This window comes from Cavia porcellus, unplaced genomic scaffold (assembly GCF_034190915.1).
Source record: "Cavia porcellus strain 051 isolate PalLab524CR breed Dunkin Hartley unplaced genomic scaffold, mCavPor4.1 scaffold_7, whole genome shotgun sequence".
NCBI lineage: Eukaryota > Metazoa > Chordata > Mammalia > Rodentia > Caviidae > Cavia > Cavia porcellus.
In genome coordinates this window covers 17,274,621-17,292,379 of record NW_026947490.1, presented here as the reverse complement: position 1 = coordinate 17,292,379, position 17,759 = coordinate 17,274,621, and the positions used below count along the sequence as shown (strand labels likewise).

Genomic DNA, 17,759 nt, shown 5'->3' with positions numbered 1-17,759 from the left:
AGGCGCTTATGCCACTGAGCTAAATCTCGAGCCCATCCCCACTCCACGCTGGTTTTGAACTCTGTTGGAGACCACTATGAAGGGGCTCTGAGCAGGATTTAAAATTAACTAATTGACTTTCTATGTTTATCTGTGAGTCTGTGCTAGGCCTCGGCCCCTTGCCTGGTGACAGGAGCTGATTCATAGTAAGTGAACCTCAATGAATCACTGGTGGTGGCTGAGGCCTGTAGTGGCCTGTGAAGCCAGAGATACCTTAAAAGGGCAAGGCAAGGCTGCAGTTGCAGATACTTGGCTCAAATATAATTAAATACATAGAGACTGCAGCTGCAGGAATTGTGCCTACCATGTCATAACACGGTTCTCCAAAAAAAAAAAAAAAAACAAAAAAGTTCTCCTAAATTGACATGATTGGAGACATCCTTGAAGTGACTCCCAAGGTCCTGCTCATTTCCCGTGCTTTCCTCAGTTTCCCTGCCCTTTGTTTTGGACCTAATAAAAATGGGCAGTCCAGAGAAGTCTTTGTCTTAGCCCTCAGCGTCTCGAACTCAGCTAAAGGGTTTTGATCCTCCTGGAACCTTAAAATCATACCACTTGTCTCATTTTATTGAAGCCTTCGCCATACACTCATTTGGGAGATTGGGGATCTTGGTCAGGACCCAGTAACTACGTAGCCAGTCTGCCCTTAAATCGCAGAGATCATTCTGCCTCTGCCTCCCAGGTGCTGGGATCACAAGCATGCCCCACCACACCTGGCTATGATTATGTGTGTGTGTGTGGGGGGGGTACTGAGGATCTACTCCAAGGCCTTGTGCATGCGGGCAAGAGCTCTACTACTGAGCCACATCACCAGCCCTCTGACTATGGTTTTGAGTTTGAATTCTGCTTGGAAGGCACATACCCTTTGTCTTGGTTTATGTCTGTGTCCCTCAGGCCTCATGAGTTTGCACTGTGTATTTGTGATTGGTTCATTGTCTAGTGCTTGGATTGATGGTGTCAGTGCTGCACTCAGATAGGGGTGGAACCAGGATGTGATGTAATGGCAGGAAGAAGGTGTGTCTTGCTCTTTGCCTGTTTGAGTTTGCTGTTTGCAGCCGCCATGAAAGGCAGCCCAGCCATGCCCGTCTGCCTGGGAGCCAACTGAGCGTGGACTGAAACCTCCAAAAACTGTAAGAATTAAACCTTTCCTTTCCCAACTTGGGCATCAGGTATTTTGTCTCAGCGACAAGCATAAAGTAACCAAGACACCATTCAAACCTCAAATACTGTTATCACTGCTATGAGCCTCTTTCCTCCTCAGTATGAAGGCAACACACACAAAGAGCCACATGATAACATTTTATTTGCCATCTGAGGCTCCGTCTCTACCTTCCCCATCAACATGGGTTCCACTCAGAGGACCCTCAGAAAGTCCAGCTTCACATCACCAGCCACCTCCAGCATCTGAATGTTCCCCATGGGCAGCCGGTGCTGGAAGTGATGACACACCCCGTCCCCGACCACCGCCTGCAGGGAGACAGTCAGGTTAGGATCCCAGGCCCTGAGGCAGGGCTCAGTCCCAGCTCTGCAGGTGCTGTGTGACCTGGACATCGCTCGCCTCCTGAATTTCAGTTTCCCCAGTAGAAAAAGAAATTAATAGTAATTCCTTGTGGGTTTTCATTTGGACTTTTTTTTTGTACCAGGGATCAAACTCACAACCTTGCACTTGCCAGGCAGGCGCTTATGCCACTGAGCTAAATCCCTGGCCCTCTTTTTGGTTTTTTGAGAAAAGGTCTCAGGATGTAGTTCAGGTTGCCCTGGAACCCACTGCATCCCCAGGGTGGCCTACTGGCTGCAGTCCCCTGCCTCAGCCTCCCACAGTGTGCCCCACCACACCTGCCATGCCTCACGTTAATTGTAGCAGGACCAACTGAGCCTCCTGTTCTCCACAGTACAAATGTGCTCTTTCATGTGGGGGTTGGAGTGATTGTCATCATTTCGGTGTCAGCGTCCCAGACGCTTGTATGCTCAAGGGCAGTTGGTGGGGGCCGTGGAAGGCGCCCCAACCCCAAGTCAGCCCCAGCAGAGCCCAGACCTCGGGCACCAATGGCAGGGGCAGGGACAGGGGCCACCCCACCCCTCTGGGACGCCTGAGCCCTGGCCCCGGCAAGGCCCCCCGCCGCCCCGCCCCACCTTGAAGCCCTCCTCAGTGGCAATGAGCAGCAGGTCGAAGGGCTGCCCACGCTGGAACGGGAGCCCCACGCCGCGCTCTTCGCGGCCCCATTTGCCCTTGTCCTTGCTGTTCAGCACCACCACGCCCTCGTCCAGCCGCGGGTTGAAGTGCAGCGCCGCGTCTGCCTCTGGCCCGTCGCTGAGCAGCAGATTCACGTGGAACCTGGGGGACGGCGGGTGGCGTGGCTCAGCCAACACCCCACCCAAGTCCTCCTGGCTTGGGGCCCACACTGCCGCCTCCCGAGCGCCCCAGGTTCCCAGGGAGTGGGACAGATCCCACCAGCCAGAGGGGAGGCCCCAGGTTCCCCAGGTGGTCAGAAGGTTCTAGCTGGGACACACTTCCTTCCACCTGGGCCAGAGTCACCGACATCAGGGTCAAGGTGTCCCCATTTCCAAGGATTCTGCCCCCACTTCGGGTCCCAGAGGACCTGGAGCCATACATCATAGGATCTGGCTATTTCTGGGGTACCCCACCTCCCAGGAGGCCTCCAGTCCCACACCCAGAAAGCCACAGGGGTGGCTGGCAAGGCCACCTGATGCTTGCCACACCTCTGGCACTTCAGCCTCATTCCAGAGTCCTCAGAGTCTCAGAGCCAGGTCCTTAGGGACACTTGGGGACCAAACTCCACAGTCAGGGGGAGAGGAGACAGGAGGTCACACTCAGAAAGTCTGAAATGAGCCTGGGAGTCCCAGACTGCTTGCTGAAGATGGCACAGGGCCCCTGCTCAGGGCTGCAAGAATTGGGGATCAGCTGAGCCTGGGGACCCCACCCCGTGCCCTGTCTTGGGCTCTCACCTGCCAGCGTTCTCAGGGACTAAGCCCCGAATTTTCACCACAGTGCCTGCACGGACGCCCCCTGGCAGCGAGGTCTTGTGGGGGACATTCTGCAAAGTTGGGGGGAGGACACTGAACCAGGGACACAGGGAAGGGGACAAGATGGGGGAGCCCCGGGAATAGACACATTGCAAGACCAGATGGGCAGATGGCAGAAAAGGGTCCCAGAGAGGAAGGAGAGTGACCCCCCACAGGTGGAGAAACTAGAAGCCAGGAGGCTTCTGCCCTTCCCCAGAGCTCCAGCCGGGTGGCCTGGACCCCACTCACCAAGCTCCCTGCCATGGCTGCTTGGCCAGCAGCGGTGTGGCTGGGATGCCGGGGGCACCCTTCAAGTACTGGTGCGGTGGGGCTCCGACACCCTGGCATTCCACCAGCACCCACACTGGCACAGACCCCAGCCCTGGGGCAATTGAGAGAAGTTGGGACAAGCCCTCCTCCATCTCTTCCTCCTCCTTGGCCCTGTGCTTGCCAGGGTCCCACTGCACTGCCCGGGCCCTGATCTGGGAGATTAGGGGCAGCATGCAACAAGAGCCAGAGCCCCCCAAAACCCACAAAGAGTCCGGCCCTAAGCCAATCGCTCTGCTCTCCTGCCTGCACACAGGGCCTCTGCCAGCTGCATGGGAGGGACTCCAGGTGTGGAGCCTCCTGCTCCATGGGTTGCGGCCCCTTCTCTCTTCCCATCCCAGCCCCTGTCAACCCCAGATGGCCCCCCTCACACCCTGGCCTCCCCCTCTGTGTTGTCACTGTCTCCGCAAGAGCAGCCATGTAGCCGCAGGCTCTCGTGCTGTGTCCTGGTCCCCAGATGTTCCTGGCACATGGTCAGTGCTCAGGGACTCGGGTGAATAAGGGAGACCGAGATCAGCACCCTCCCTCAAGCCTCTGGGTCCCCAGATGTGCAGGCATCGCTGACCCTCAGCTGGGTATGCAGGAGTGTGGTCACCCTGTCCACTGCCAGGACTCTGTACATTTCCCTGCTGCTCTCAGCCTGACTCGGCCTCCACTCACAGACATCCTCTTCCAGAAGTGCTCCCATTTTCCTATCCTGTCTGCAGACCAGGTGAAGTGAGGTGTGGGGGCTGCAGGGCTGTCCCTGTCCCCCTGTTCTGTTCAGGTATGAGACAAAACAGGCTCCTTGCCACCAGCTCCACTGCCAACTCGCTGCCCAGGGCTCCAAAAGGGAATTCAGGAATGAGGACATAGGGGGAGAGAGGAGAATGGTGAAAGAAATTTCCAGGTGTCAAGGAAGTGTGGAGAGGCCGAGCAGAAACCACTCCCAGCACCCAGCCACTGCCCTGAGGTCCCTGCTCTCATCGCGCTCGGCCCCACCAGCAGGTGGTGCAGAGACGGGGCGATGCCGGTGGGGGAGTGGGGGCCGGAAACCTAGGGTGGAGACCTCAGGCAGGCCTAGAGCCTGCCACCTCTCCTTGTCCCCCACCCTAGACCACCCCCCTCCCTTGTAGACCCCTCCTCAAGCACTTGACACCCCCAAGGAAAGGTCCAGCTTGGCCGGAGGCGCACAAGTACCTCCCTTCTGCAGAGAAGGAAGGGACCTAGTGAGGAGTCCTGCTGCAGGCAAAGGCACCCAGCAGGAGCCAGGCCCAGGCCTGGAGTCCCGGTCTAGGGGAAAGGGTGTGGTCGAGGCAGCAGTGTGGATCGCAAGTTTCGGTAGCAGCATGCCCAGTGGGAGCTCCAGTCCTGGGAACTGTGGGTCTCATTAAAGCTCTGCTCTTCACTGGAAATCACACTGCAGTACTGGTTCCCACGAACTCATTGTCTTGTTTCTTCATCGTGGCTGGATGTAGCTTACGCTCAGGCAGCCTGCAAGCCTGAACTTGCCTTTGAGATGGGCCAAGTGTTGCATTTGATCTATTATCAGTTAGCAAATAGGTTTCATGTCTTGGAACCACAATAATCTTCTTTTTTTTTTTTTTTTTATCAGTACCGGGGATCGAACTCACGACCGCCTGCTTGCAAGGCAGGTGCTTATGCCACTGAGCTAAATCCCCAGCCCCAATCTTCATTTTTGATCGATATTTATTTTACTATCTTTCTTGTAACATCTGAAGATTTCCACGTACACTTTTTTTTCTTTTTGCAGTGCTGAGGATGCATCGAACCTAGCTAGGGATTCCTACTGAGCTACATCCCCAGGCCTTTTGACTTTTGAGATAGGGTCTCATTATGTCACTAGTTGGCTGGGATGGGCTCAAACTTTGTAGCCCTGGCTGGCCCCAAATTCACTGTGATCCTCCTGCCTCAGCCTCTCAAGTGCTGGAGTTACAGGCCTGCGCCACCACATTTGGCCTTTATTTTCAATCAATTAAATTTTTTTTTTTTTTTTTTTTGTGGTTGCATGGCTTCTAGTGGTCTCCAGGCTGTGAATCCTCTAGGACACTGAATTATTTTATTTATTTATTTATTTTGGTCTTTTTCCTTTTTATCGGTACCAGGGATCGAACTCATGACTGCCTGCTTGCAAGGCAGGCGCTTATGCCGCTGAGCTAAATCCCCACCCCCTGACACTGAATTCTTTAATGAGAAGAATTACAAACAAGAGAATGAGAACACTGATTCCAGTATAAAACCAAGGGTGAGCATTGAGATATGCAAATGGATTCAGTTGTAGAGAATCAGCAAACTTACCCCAACCTTTCATCTCGGCATGAATGAAGAGCATCTATATCCATGGCAATATTTTGATGGACTGCTCCTTGTATATGTTTTTTGATCATTCCCTAAAGATGTAGGCTTTTGTTACATGATAGGCGATACAAAGTGAGTCATAGTATAGTGACATTTTAATCCTTGTTGCAATTGCAAACTTTTAATTTGATCTCCCATTCAAAGGACAGAGATCTCTAAGATGCTTACCTGGGTTTGCAATTTTATATCAATTGTTTGCTGATTTTTTAGCTCTCATCAGCAGTTCTGGTCCAATTGTCTACAAAATGAGTAGTTTGTAATGAATGAGCTAACACCACAGAGCCAATAGCTGCACTGGCTATCAAAACACTAGAGAGGCTACCCTCACTATAATTAGTCCAATCATCCTCTTGGTCTGATTGCTATATCTCTTAATTATAGTCTCTACCAAGAGGGAAGTAAGTGAATAATACCAAGGCTCCATCAGACTGACCGGAAGCCAAACATCATGCATCCTGCCCGTGATCAGCACTGTGGAATTATTAGAAAGATGTTCAGGCGTGATACAGTGGGTTAGATGGGTTAGGCAAGAATTTGTACACGAGTACATATTTTGTTGTCACTGATTCTTCCTTATCAAGTACAGTACATGAGGATCATAAACACGTACGTTTACCTTTATATACCTATGACCTCGTCATACTACTTTGACTATTCTTCCATCTACCGGCTTCAGACACCCAGTCTGCAGCCATCCAGCAAGAGAAGGAAGCACTAATTTCCATAAAGTGTGTAATATGAGTCCAGTTTTGCAATTGATAATGAGGCTGGGGGTGGAAGTATTGAGACCTCTACCTGACCATGTACCACTGGACAAGGCCTCTGAGGTCATGGTATAGTTAGGAAAGCCTGAAAAGGAAATCTTGTATCAATCTCATCTTTTCCCAGAAGGTATCTTCTAGGGGTACCGATCTACAAAGGAATAATTAAATTTGCATGTAGTCTGCTCGTGGTACAGAACCCTGCAAGTCTGTCTTGGCCCAAATTACTGTCTTCAAAATGAGGGATGTGAGTTTCTGGAATACAGACAGGAATGTTAGGTTTAACATCTCTTACAAGGTTACCATCTGAGGGAATAAAATTTAAGGTCAGTAGGCAAATTGTCCTGTAGAGAGTCATACTTTCCGACTCTGATCCATAGCTGACCTACAAAAGCTAGAATTGTGCTATAGAGAGGGTACACACAAAAGTGGATCTACAGAATGGGAGGTAACAGTAAGCTTATCATGTGCTTGTAAATGCATTAAAATGTGTGGGCCAGGCAGAAGAGTATATGTAGGATTGTTGTGCTCTGTCTCTCTGTCTCTCTGTCTCTCTCTGTCTCTCTCTGTGTCTCTGTCTCTGTCTCTGTCTCTGTCTCTGTCTCTGTCTCTCTCTCGCTTTGGTGCCAGGAATCAAACTCATGACTTTGCACCTACCAGGCCGGCACTGTGCCTCTGAGGGGTATCCCCAGTCCTACTGCCTCCTATAAAACGCAAAATTTCCAGGGGCCGTTCACCCACATAAGGGGTCTAAGCACGGGTGGATTAGGTGTGGACCACAAGAATACATACTATTGCTGCTAGGAGACCAAGCATTGCAAGGGAAAGCTTTCCAGGTAAGTGAACCAAACCCTGGCTGTCACCTAGGCAGTGAGCCTACTGGACGGCCTGCCGCAGGCCTTCCCCTGACAGTGGACAGGGTGCTGTCAGGTTCACTGCTTGATGTCTCAGCACAGGGCTTGACGTGTGCTGTCAGGTTCACTGCTTGACGTCTCAGCACAGGGCTTGACGTGTGTGCAGGTAGGTTAGATTCTGGCAACAAAACAGCTCTAATGGTCATACTGTCTCCCACTTATCTGTGGAAATACAAGCATATCCTCGGCTCCAATTTAATAGTGATGTTGGACCATTCCAAACACCTGTGTGGAGGTTATGCCAAGCAGGATTCAGAAAAGTCAAAACATATGCAGCAAAGTTTTGACCCATGTTCCCTCTGTCTTTTATTTAATTAGTTGATATTTAATTTCAGTGTGTTGGATTATCGACTGCCTTGGGGGGTTATAAGGGATCCCTGTAACATGCTTTATATTTCAGTTATCAAGAAAACTCTGAAAATGTATATTACTATAAACAGGACTGATGTCATGTTTTTTTGTTTGTGACACATCTATGTTAGACTATGTGGCATCACGCCTCCCTCTATATGTGTGATTTTTATAATGCATTAATTTTTCAGTACCTTAACTATGCATTTCTGAGTAATAAAGTAAATCTAATAAACTTCAAATCTTAAATAGAGAAATGCAGTGAGCGGCCCTCTCTGCCCCAACCCCCTTTCCTCCCTTTTCTGAGCAGGGGGTCTGGAAGCCATTGCACAGGTCAGGGAGGCCTGGAGGAGTGGGGGCCTGAGCTCACAAGGGAAGACAGGATGGAGCTGCGAGGGAGCCTTGGCTTCTCTCTGCAGCGGGCCCAACCCCATAACTGCTCTCTGCTACGGTTTCCTCATCTTTTTCTTCCCCTTCTTCCTTTGCTCTTCTTCTTCCTCTTCCTCTTCCCCTCCTCCTCTTCTTCCTTCTCTTTTTCTTCCTCTTTGTGGTACTGGGGGTGGAACTCAGGACCTTTTCATAGAGGTACATCCCCAACTCTTATTTTTTTTTCTTTTATTTTTATTTTGAGGTAGGAGCTTGTTAAGTAGCAAAGTCACCCAGGCTGCATTTCAACTTGAGATCTTCCTGCATAACAGAGCTGAAGATTTAGCTCAGCTGCATAAGTGCCTGCCTTGCAAGCAGGCAGTCGTGAGTTCGATCCGAGAGAGAGAGAGAGAGAGAGAGAGAGAGAGAGAGAGAGAGAGAGCGAGCGAGCATGGCAACTTAAGCCCCCAGGGCTGTGATGAAGAGACGTTCCACGTGGCAGCACCTCAGCTCCTACCACCCCCCTGCCTGCTGGAACAAAATTTCCAGGAAGTGACAGTTATAGGACATTCGACCCTGTGAGTGTTTGACAAGAGGTTTTGCTAAGGGACAGGGAGTGCAGGGCTTAGTGACCTAGCACTGAGAAAACTAAATAAATACCACATGGACCAGATAACCACAGCCTCCAAGGTGAAGTCATGCGAGGAAGGCGACATGGCACCGACACCGCAGGACTGGGTGAGCAGGGTGTGGGCCGCGTCACAGCGCTGTGCACAGTGTGGACGCCGAGGCTCCTCATGGTGCAGCTGGAGACAGCGGGGGCCGGTGCCCGCGGGAGGCGGCCGTGCTGGGCAGGAAGAGATGACACAGAGCTCCGGTGCACGAGATCGCAGCAAATCGGAAAGCTTCTCCAAGACGGGAAACCACAACACACGCAGGGACAAACTGCAGGGAGGGAAAGCCTCCGCCCGCTCTTCTTCAGAGGGCTAATACCTGGACTGCAGGAAGAACTCAAAGAATTAGACCCCAGCATAAAAGACCCAGTCGAAACACGTGCCACTGAAATGAACAGGCGGCTCAGAGAAGAACAAATGGCCAACCAAAATGGTCAGTGTCTCTGATCATAGCGAAATGCAAATTAAAACAACACCGACATTCCGCCTCACTCCAGAAAGAATGGTAATCATCAGGAAATCAATAAACCTAATGCTGGTGAGGTTGCAGGGAGGAAAAAGACCTTTCTACCTTGTTGGAAAGGTAAACTAGTGCGGTCATGCGGAGATCAATCCAGAGATTCCTCAAAATAAAATTAGAAATTCTATTGGACCCAGCTATTCTCCTTCCAGATATCATCCCCAAAGAGTTAAAGACATCACATCACAGTGACAAATGTTTATGGCAGCACAATTCATAATAGCCAGATCTTGGAAGCAGCCTATATGCTCATCAACAGATGAACTGATATAGAAAACGTGGTACTTACACACAGTAGAGTACTACTCTGCCATAAAGAAGGAAAACTTGTGTCATATATAGGAAAATGGATGCATCTTGAGACCATAATGGTAAGTGAAACAAATCAGACACACATGCTTAAATAGTGCATGGTTTGTTTTACATGAAAGACCCAAAACATAAATAAAGAGCAAAATAATAAAATAGATAATAGGAGCTGGGCATGGCAGCACGTATCTGTGATCCCAGCACTCATGAGCTCGAGGCAGAAGGTTGAACTCAGTCTAGACAATGTAATGACTTAGTGAGATTGTCTCAATAAAATAAATAAAAATCAGGAGGGCTGGAGCTGTGGCTCAGTACAGTGACCCTAGATTTACCCAAAACAAAACAAAACAAAACAAAACAAAATCTCTCAATATGTATAAATATTTTTCTTTTCTTTTCTTTCTTTCTTTCTTTCTTTCTTTCTTTCTTTCTTTCTTTCAGGCAGGGTTTCACTATATATTTAGGCTGGCCTTGAACTTGTTAGGTTGGCCTCAAACTCATGACGATCCTCCTGCCTCTGCCTTCCAAGTGCTAGGATAACAAGTGTGTGTCACCATGCCTGGCCGCCCCTCTTTTTAAATATTAAAAAAAAAAAAATGTTCCCTTTCTCTTCCTCCTCCTGCTCTTGGGCCTGTCAAGAATCAGGTAGTTGAGGGTGAGCAACTGAGGGAGCTGAGAGAACCACTGGAGGGGGCTGCACAAGCTCGCTGCTAGCCAGAAACCTCGGGAGCGCCCACCGTGATTGGAGGCTCCTGCTGGGATCCTGGCCGTGAGGTCGGATGTCTCCTTGCCTTGCTGAAAACATACTGGGCCTAAATGGCGCGTGACATGTTGCTCCTGCGTGGCTAGGCTGCTGCACACCACAGTCAGCTAAGTGACCACAGCACTTTCGAACAACACGCAGACCGCCTGCCCCAGGAGAAGCGAGACTTGGCCTGAGCCATGGTCCACATGCACCTCCGACGGTGTCTTAACCACCAAACCACTGGGGCAAGTGATGTCAATGCTAATGTGCTATGTTTGTCCCCTGGAGAGGCAGCAGGCTGGTCCTTTTGTCTTTCTCTTGAGGTCTGGCCTCCAACAGATGTGCCTCCAGTCATAGTTTAAACTGGGTTTTTGGGGGGCTTTGTTTGTTTTGTTTACAGGGGAGCTGCCACAACACCTAACTAGGACTTTTTGACAATCTTGAAGTCGCAGGCCAGCGTGGTGATTGCTCATCAGTAGAGCAGGTTATATAACCTCGCTTGCTTAGCTCTGCATTCTTACTCATTTCTGTTGATTATCTTATCAGTGCTTCATGATAGCCCTGCAAACAGTTCTAGTTTTTATTTTTTTACTTATTTCCAAATCCATTTTAATCAAAGAGAAAAAGAAGAAAAGTTTCCAAGCACATCCATCAGGGGCAACACTGGTACAAACATGGCACACTGGCATCTCCAAATCATTCCCCCGGGGCAGAAGACATCTGCACCCAACCATCTGGGCAATACCGGCACGAATCTCCTCAGGGAACTCAGAGAAATCGGTGGTGTAACTATTTTAACCATTTTTTATATACCTCTGTACATACACATATACACATGTTGTTTCTTTCAGCTTTTACACCTGGGTGTCTGACCTGTTTCGCAAACATTTTTAATACCTAAGTAATTAATGTATTTATTTCCAAAGAAGCTTTAATACACTTGAAATACACTTCTTGTTTTAAAAAAGTTCCCTGCTCCTTCCACCCTGTCCCCTCCAAAAACTAAATAAATAAAAATAAAAATATAAACACAGGTGCTGATTTACTGAGCCTGACAGCCCAGGCCTGCAATTCCAGTGCTCAGGAAGACCGAAGCAGGAGGACTGCAAATTCAGGCCCAACTTAGGGTCTTAGTGAAACCCTGTCTCAAAATTTAAAACTAAAAGGGCTGGGTAGTTAGCTCAGTGGCATAAGCGCCTGCTTTGCAAGCGTGAAGTCATGAGTTCAATCCCTGGTACCAATGATTAAAAAAAGAGTAAAAAATAAATAAATAAAAAGGCCTCCAGATAGAGCTCGGTGTGAAGCCTCTGTTCAGCGCCTGTTAAGTCCCACTCAAAAAGGTGCGGATCTGAACAGAATGTTTCACTGGGGTTCGAAGATTGTGCAAACCACCTCTCTGGTCAGGTTCCCCAGTACCCTGCCCCAGGAAATCACTGTCACCCCTGAGTGTTTCGTAGCCACATTTTATTTGCCTTGGACAGAAAGGAGGATTCAGTAGACTGGTTTTGCTGAGAAACATGTTAGGTGGGGAAATTATAGCTGCATACTGCTTTGAAAGAAAGAGAAAGAAAGAAAGAAAGAAAGAAAGAAAGAAAGAAAGAAAGAAAGAAAAGAAGAAAAGGGAGGAAGGAAGGAAGGAAGGAAGGAAGGAAGGAAGGAAGGAAGGAAGAAAAACAAGGTCTCACTAATGTAGCCCAGGCTGGCCTTGAACTCATAGCGGTCCTCCTGCTTCACTCTGTTGAGTGCTGGGGTTACAGCACCACCATGCCTGCTTAAATAGTTGCACACAGGTTTTTTAGGAATTTACAATCCCAGGCTGGTCAGTGTGAATTTTTGTTCTGTTTTAAGACAGTGTCTTGTTACATAGCCTTGAATTTGCACTCTTCCTGCATCAGCCACTGTGCTAGGCTCACTAGTGTTCACAACCATGCTTGGCTAATTTAGGATACTGAAGAAGACACAGGGCTTGTTTGGGTTTTGAAGTAAATTAACATTCTTATGATTAAAATGACACTTTCTGAGCCAGTCAGGGTCACTCATGCCTACAATCTCAGCACTTGGAGGCTGAGACAGGAGGATCACATGAGGCCAGCCTGGGCTATGTAGTGAGTTCATGGCCAACCTGCACTACTACATAGTGAGACCCTGTCTCAAAATAAAGAAATAAACAGGTAAATTAGTTAATTTAAAAAATAAAATAAAATTACACTTGGCAAAATTTGACTTTTGTTTTAAGCTCCAATGTCTTTTCAAAGCCTTATAGTTCTATCTATAAATACGGTGAATTGAGCAATCCCTGCCAAAGGGAAGTCTTTTCCCCAGTGCTCATTTCCATGAATAAACCTCACTAATGAAACTCTTAAACACTTTAAGCTGCATGCATGATTTTACAGGGCACTGTATCCATGTTTTAGTTTTAATGGTCCAATAAAAGTTTCAAGGCATTCTTGGAAATAGAAGCACATAAGCAGAACAATATATGAAATGGCCCTTTTTCTCTTCCCGCTCTTCCTTCTTTTGTGGAAAATTTGGATCTAAAGGGATTCTGTTTGTTGCCTGCTTGAGGTTGCTTCCTTGAGGCTGAGAGGACTGTGGACTGAGGGGCGCTGGGTCCACCCGAGCAGCACCAAGAGGGAGGTCGCCCAGGGCTGATGAGGGCGACAGAAGGACAGTGGAGTGTTGGGAGCCGTGGCACTGTCAAGTCATCAGACGCGGTGATTGCGAGGCCTGTGGGAAAGTACAAAAGCCTGGGCTAGATTACCCCTCTCATCGAGCCCGCCTGTGTGGCACCTGTTTCTTATCACCCCACTAAGTTCCCGCCTCACAGGGTAGTCTGCCTAGCTATTAATCCTATATATAGCCAGTGCCTCCACCCCCGAGAGAGAGAGAGAGACTGAAGCACAAAAGGAGCCTCGGGGAGCGGACCGGTAGAGGCTTCGGGGCAGACTGAAGCACGGAAGGAGCCGCGGAGAGCGGACCGGTAGAGGCTTCGGGGCAGACTGTATAAGGAGAGAATAAAGAAAAGCCTGACCACCGCCAGACCTTGTCGTGTGTCTTTCCTGCCGGCCGGGAGCGGACATCGACAGTGGAGGAGACAGCAGCAGCTGCCATGGGCAGGGGCGACTGCAGGGGGAGGTCACCACACCACCTGGAGCTGTCGGGCAGCCTGGGAAGGAGTGCTCTGCAGTGGGACAGGGCACGCCTCTGACCCTCAGAAGGGAGTCACATTTGCAGAGGAGGGACAACAGGAGCCTGAGCCCTGGCAAGTTAGGCACAACTGGCAGCATCAGTAGAAACTAAAGGCTGGAAGAGTCACTGGGGTTTTGCAGGACTAGAGAGAATCCTTGTATCTATTTATTTTGTTGTGGTTGTGAGATAGGGTGTCGTTGTATAGGCTGGACTTGAACCCATGGTGATTCTCCTGCCTCAGCCTCCCAAGTGCTAGGATTGTAGGCATGTGTCACCATGCCAAGTTATAACTGATGTGTTTGAATTTTTTTTCAATACTGAGGATGAAACTCAGGATCTCACAGATGCCTATGCCAAGCAAGTGCCCTACCATTGAGTTACACTCTCAGCCTTGAGCTCTTTAAAAACCGTTTTTTTTTTTTTTTTTTTTTTGGTACCAGGGATCAAACTCACGACCATCTGCTTGCAAGGCAGGTGCTTATGCCGCTGAGCTAAATCCCCAGCCCCTAAAAACACTTTTTAAAGCCTGACATGGTGGCTCATGCTTGTAATTGCACACTAACATAACAATTTAGGAAACCCTGCTTCAAAATTTTAAGCAAAAATACATTTTTAAGGGCCGGGAATTTAGCTCAGTGGTATAAGTGCAAGGTCGTGAGTTCAATCTTCTGTACTAAAAAAAAAAAAGAAAAAAGAAAAAAAAATTAAAGACTAGAGATATAGCTCACTGTAGTCCTAGATTCAATCCTTAGTCATGAAAAAAAAAACTGTATCAGTGACCCTCATCAATGTCAGGAAGGGCCACCTAGAGCCCTGGGCGGGGCACTGGGTCTGCCCCATCCCTGTTTTGTGGCCTGGCTGAGATACGGCCCCTCCCTCAGTTTCTCACCTGGGCAGTGGGGCGCTCTGCAGTCTCACCCACTAATATGGCTACCCAGGATCCCTCTCTGAGCTCTTGCTCCCCGGAACCACATTTTCACTTGGGGGCCCTGCAGTGTGAGGAGGGGCGGGAAGTCTGGGAGGCCTCAGTTGGGAGCCTGAGGAAAGGAGCTCTGTGACTAGAGTCTCCACCCCAACTTCCACTCCCACCCCGCACCTCCCTGGGGCTCTGGGCCACCTGCTGGGTGAGGCCCGTGTGGGCAGGTGGGGGAGGGGACATCAGGAGAAGAGCTGGGTGCAGCTTGTGCTTAGCCTTTTGTCCCCCCACCCGTCCTGTTCCCTTACTTCCAGAAACTTCTTTCACCATTTCCCTCAATTCCCACACGAGTCAAGGACACACTAAGGCCTGGTCAATTCCTTGGGCCAAAGGCTCCTGCCCACCTCCACTGCTGGCAGTGGACAGGGTGACCACACTCCTGCATACCCAGCTGAGGGTCAGCGATGCCTGCACATCTGGGGACCCAGAGGCTTGAGGGAGGGTGCTGATCTCGGTCTCCCTTATTCACCCGAGTCCCTGAGCACTGACCATGTGCCAGGAACATCTGGGGACCAGGACACAGCAAGAGAGCCTGCGGCTACATGGCTGCTCTTGCGGAGACAGTGACAACACAGAGGGGGAGGCCAGGGTCTGAGGGGGGCCATCTGGGGTTGACAGGGGCTGGGCTGGGAAGAGAGAAGGGGCCGCAACCCATGGAGCAGGAGGCTCCACACCTGGAGTCCCATGCAGCTGGCAGAGGCCCTGTGTGCAGGCAGGAGAGCAGAGCGGTTGGCTTAGGGCCGGACTCTTTGTGGGTTTTGGGGGGCTCTGGCTCTTGTTCCATGCTGCCCCTAATCTCCCAGATCAGGCCCTGGCAGTGCAGTGGGGCCCCGGCAAGCACAGGAAAAGGAGGAGGAGGAGGGCCTGCCCCAGCCTCACCCGCTTGCCCCAGGGCTGGGGTCTGTGCCAGGCGTGGGTGCTGGTGGAAGGGCGGGGTGTCAGAGACCCGCCCTGCCTTTACTTGAAGGGCCCCCACCTTGGCCCAGCCACACCACTGCTGGCCAAGCAGCCATGGCAGGGAGCTTGGTGAGTGGGGTCCAGGCCACCCGGCTGGAGCTCTGGGGAAGGGCAGAAGCCTCCTGGCTTCTAGTTTCTCCACCTGTGGGGGGTCACTCTCCTTCCTCTCTGGGACCCTTTTCTGCCATCTGCCCATCTGGTCTTGCAATGTGTCTATTCCTGGGGCTCCCCCATCTTGTCCCCTTCCCTGTGTCCCTGGTTCAGTGTTCTCCCCCCAACTTTGCAGAACGTCCCCCACAAGACCCCGCTGCCAGAGGGCGTCCGTGCGGGCACTGTGGTGAAAATTCGGGGCTTAGTCCCTGAGAACGCTGGCAGGTGAGAGCCCAAGAGAGGGCACGGGGTGGGGTCCCCAGGCTCAGCTGATCCCCAATTCTTGCAGCCCTGAGCAGGGGCCCTGTGCCATCTTCAGCAAGCAGTCTGGGACTCCCAGGCTCATTTCAGACTTTCTGAGTGTGATCTCCTGTCTCCTCTCCCCCTGACTGTGGAGTTTGGTCCCCAAGTGTCCCTAAGGACCTGGCTCTGAGACTCTGAGGACTCTGGAATGAGGCTGAAGTGCCAGAGGTGTGGCAAGCATCAGGTGGCCTTGCCAGCCACCCCTGTGGCTTTCTGGGTGTGGGACTGGAGGCCTCCTGGGAGGTGGGGTACCCCAGAAATAGCCAGATCCTATGATGTATGGCTCCAGGTCCTCTGGGGCCCGAGGTGGGGGCAGAATCCTTGGAAATGGGGACACCGTGACTCTGATGTTGGTGACTCTGGCCCAGGTGGAAGGAAGTGTGTCCCAGCTAGACCACCTGGGGAACCTGGGGCCTCCCCTCTGGCTGGTGGGATCTGTCCCACTCCCTGGGAACCTGGGGCGCTCGGGAGGCGGCAGTGTGGGCCCCAAGCCAGGAGGACTTGGGTGGGGTGTTGGCTGAGCCCCGCCACCCGCCGTCCCCCAGGTTCCACGTGAATCTGCTGCTCAGCGACGGGCCAGAGGCAGACGCGGCGCTGCACTTCAACCCGCGGCTGGACGAGGGCGTGGTGGTGCTGAACAGCAAGGACAAGGGCAAATGGGGCCGCGAAGAGCGCGGCGTGGGGCTCCCGTTCCAGCGTGGGCAGCCCTTCGACCTGCTGCTCATTGCCACTGAGGAGGGCTTCAAGGTGGGGCGGGGCGGCGGGGGGCCTTGCCGGGGCCAGGGCTCAGGCGTCCCAGAGGGGTGGGGTGGCCCCTGTCCCTGCCCCTGCCATTGGTGCCCGAGGTCTGGGCTCTGCTGGGGCTGACTTGGGGTTGGGGCGCCTTCCACGGCCCCCACCAACTGCCCTTGAGCATACAAGCGTCTGGGTCGCTGACACCGAAATGATGACAATCACTCCAACCCCCACATGAAAGAGCACATTTGTACTGTGGAGAACAGGAGGCTCAGGTGGTCCTGCTACAATTAACGTGAGGCATGGCAGGTGTGGTGGGGCACACTGTGGGAGGCTGAGGCAGGGGACTGCAGCCAGTAGGCCCCCTGGGGATGCAGTGGGTTCCAGGGCATCCTGAACTACATCCTGAGACCTTTTCTCAAAAAACCAAAAAGAGGGCCAGGGATTTAGCTCAGTGGCATAAGCGCCTGCCTGGCAAGTGCAAGGTTGTGAGTCTGATCCCTGGTACAAAAAAAAAGTCTAAATGAAAACCCACAAGGAATTACTATTAATTTCTTTTTCTACTGGGGAAACTGAAATTCAGGAGGCGAGTGATGTCCAGGTCACACAGCACCTGCAGAGCTGGGACTGAGCCCTGCCTCAGGGCCTGGGATCCTAACCTGACTGTCTCCCTGCAGGCGGTGGTCGGGGACGGGGTGTGTCATCACTTCCAGCACCGGCTGCCCATGGGGAACATTCAGATGCTGGAGGTGGCTGGTGATGTGAAGCTGGACTTTCTGAGGGTCCTCTGAGTGGAACCCATGTGTCCGGGAAAGGCAAGGACAAAGCTTCAATGGCAAATAAAATGTTATCCAGTAGTTTCTCTGTTTGTGTCCCCTTTCTCTTAGTGAGGCAACTGAGGTTCAAGAACAGTCTAGGCTTCAACAGAAGTGGGGCCCTTGTAAATCAGCACTTTGGAAGGCCAGAATGTCTCACATTGGAGGAGCCCAGCTTGGGCAGTTTAGCTTCTAGTTATGCTTCCCAATGAGCCCTATCTCCACCCCTTTACTGTGTTTTGAGATAGG

At 51.2% G+C, this 17,759-nt stretch overlaps 2 protein-coding genes across 2 annotated transcripts; one reads left to right on the top strand and one right to left on the bottom strand.

Moving 5' to 3' along the window:
• Positions 1–1,322: 1,322 nt before the first annotated feature.
• Positions 1,323–3,339, bottom strand: LOC100728966 (galectin-7). Its single transcript, XM_063252715.1, has 4 exons — positions 3,310–3,339; positions 3,004–3,092; positions 2,170–2,371; positions 1,323–1,503 (listed from the first exon to the last, which is right to left on the bottom strand). Exons 1-4 carry the CDS (start codon positions 3,322–3,324, stop codon positions 1,390–1,392), a joined length of 420 nt encoding a protein of 139 aa, XP_063108785.1. The 5' UTR covers positions 3,325–3,339; the 3' UTR covers positions 1,323–1,389.
• A 12,142-nt stretch (positions 3,340–15,481) lies between these two features.
• On the top strand, positions 15,482–17,552 carry LOC100728410 (galectin-7). The gene is made up of 4 exons (XM_003467150.3): positions 15,482–15,576; positions 15,794–15,882; positions 16,506–16,707; positions 17,373–17,552. The coding sequence occupies exons 1-4, from the start codon at positions 15,562–15,564 to the stop codon at positions 17,484–17,486; spliced, it is 420 nt and encodes a 139-aa protein (XP_003467198.1). The 5' UTR covers positions 15,482–15,561; the 3' UTR covers positions 17,487–17,552.
• The last annotated feature ends 207 nt before the right edge of the window (positions 17,553–17,759 follow it).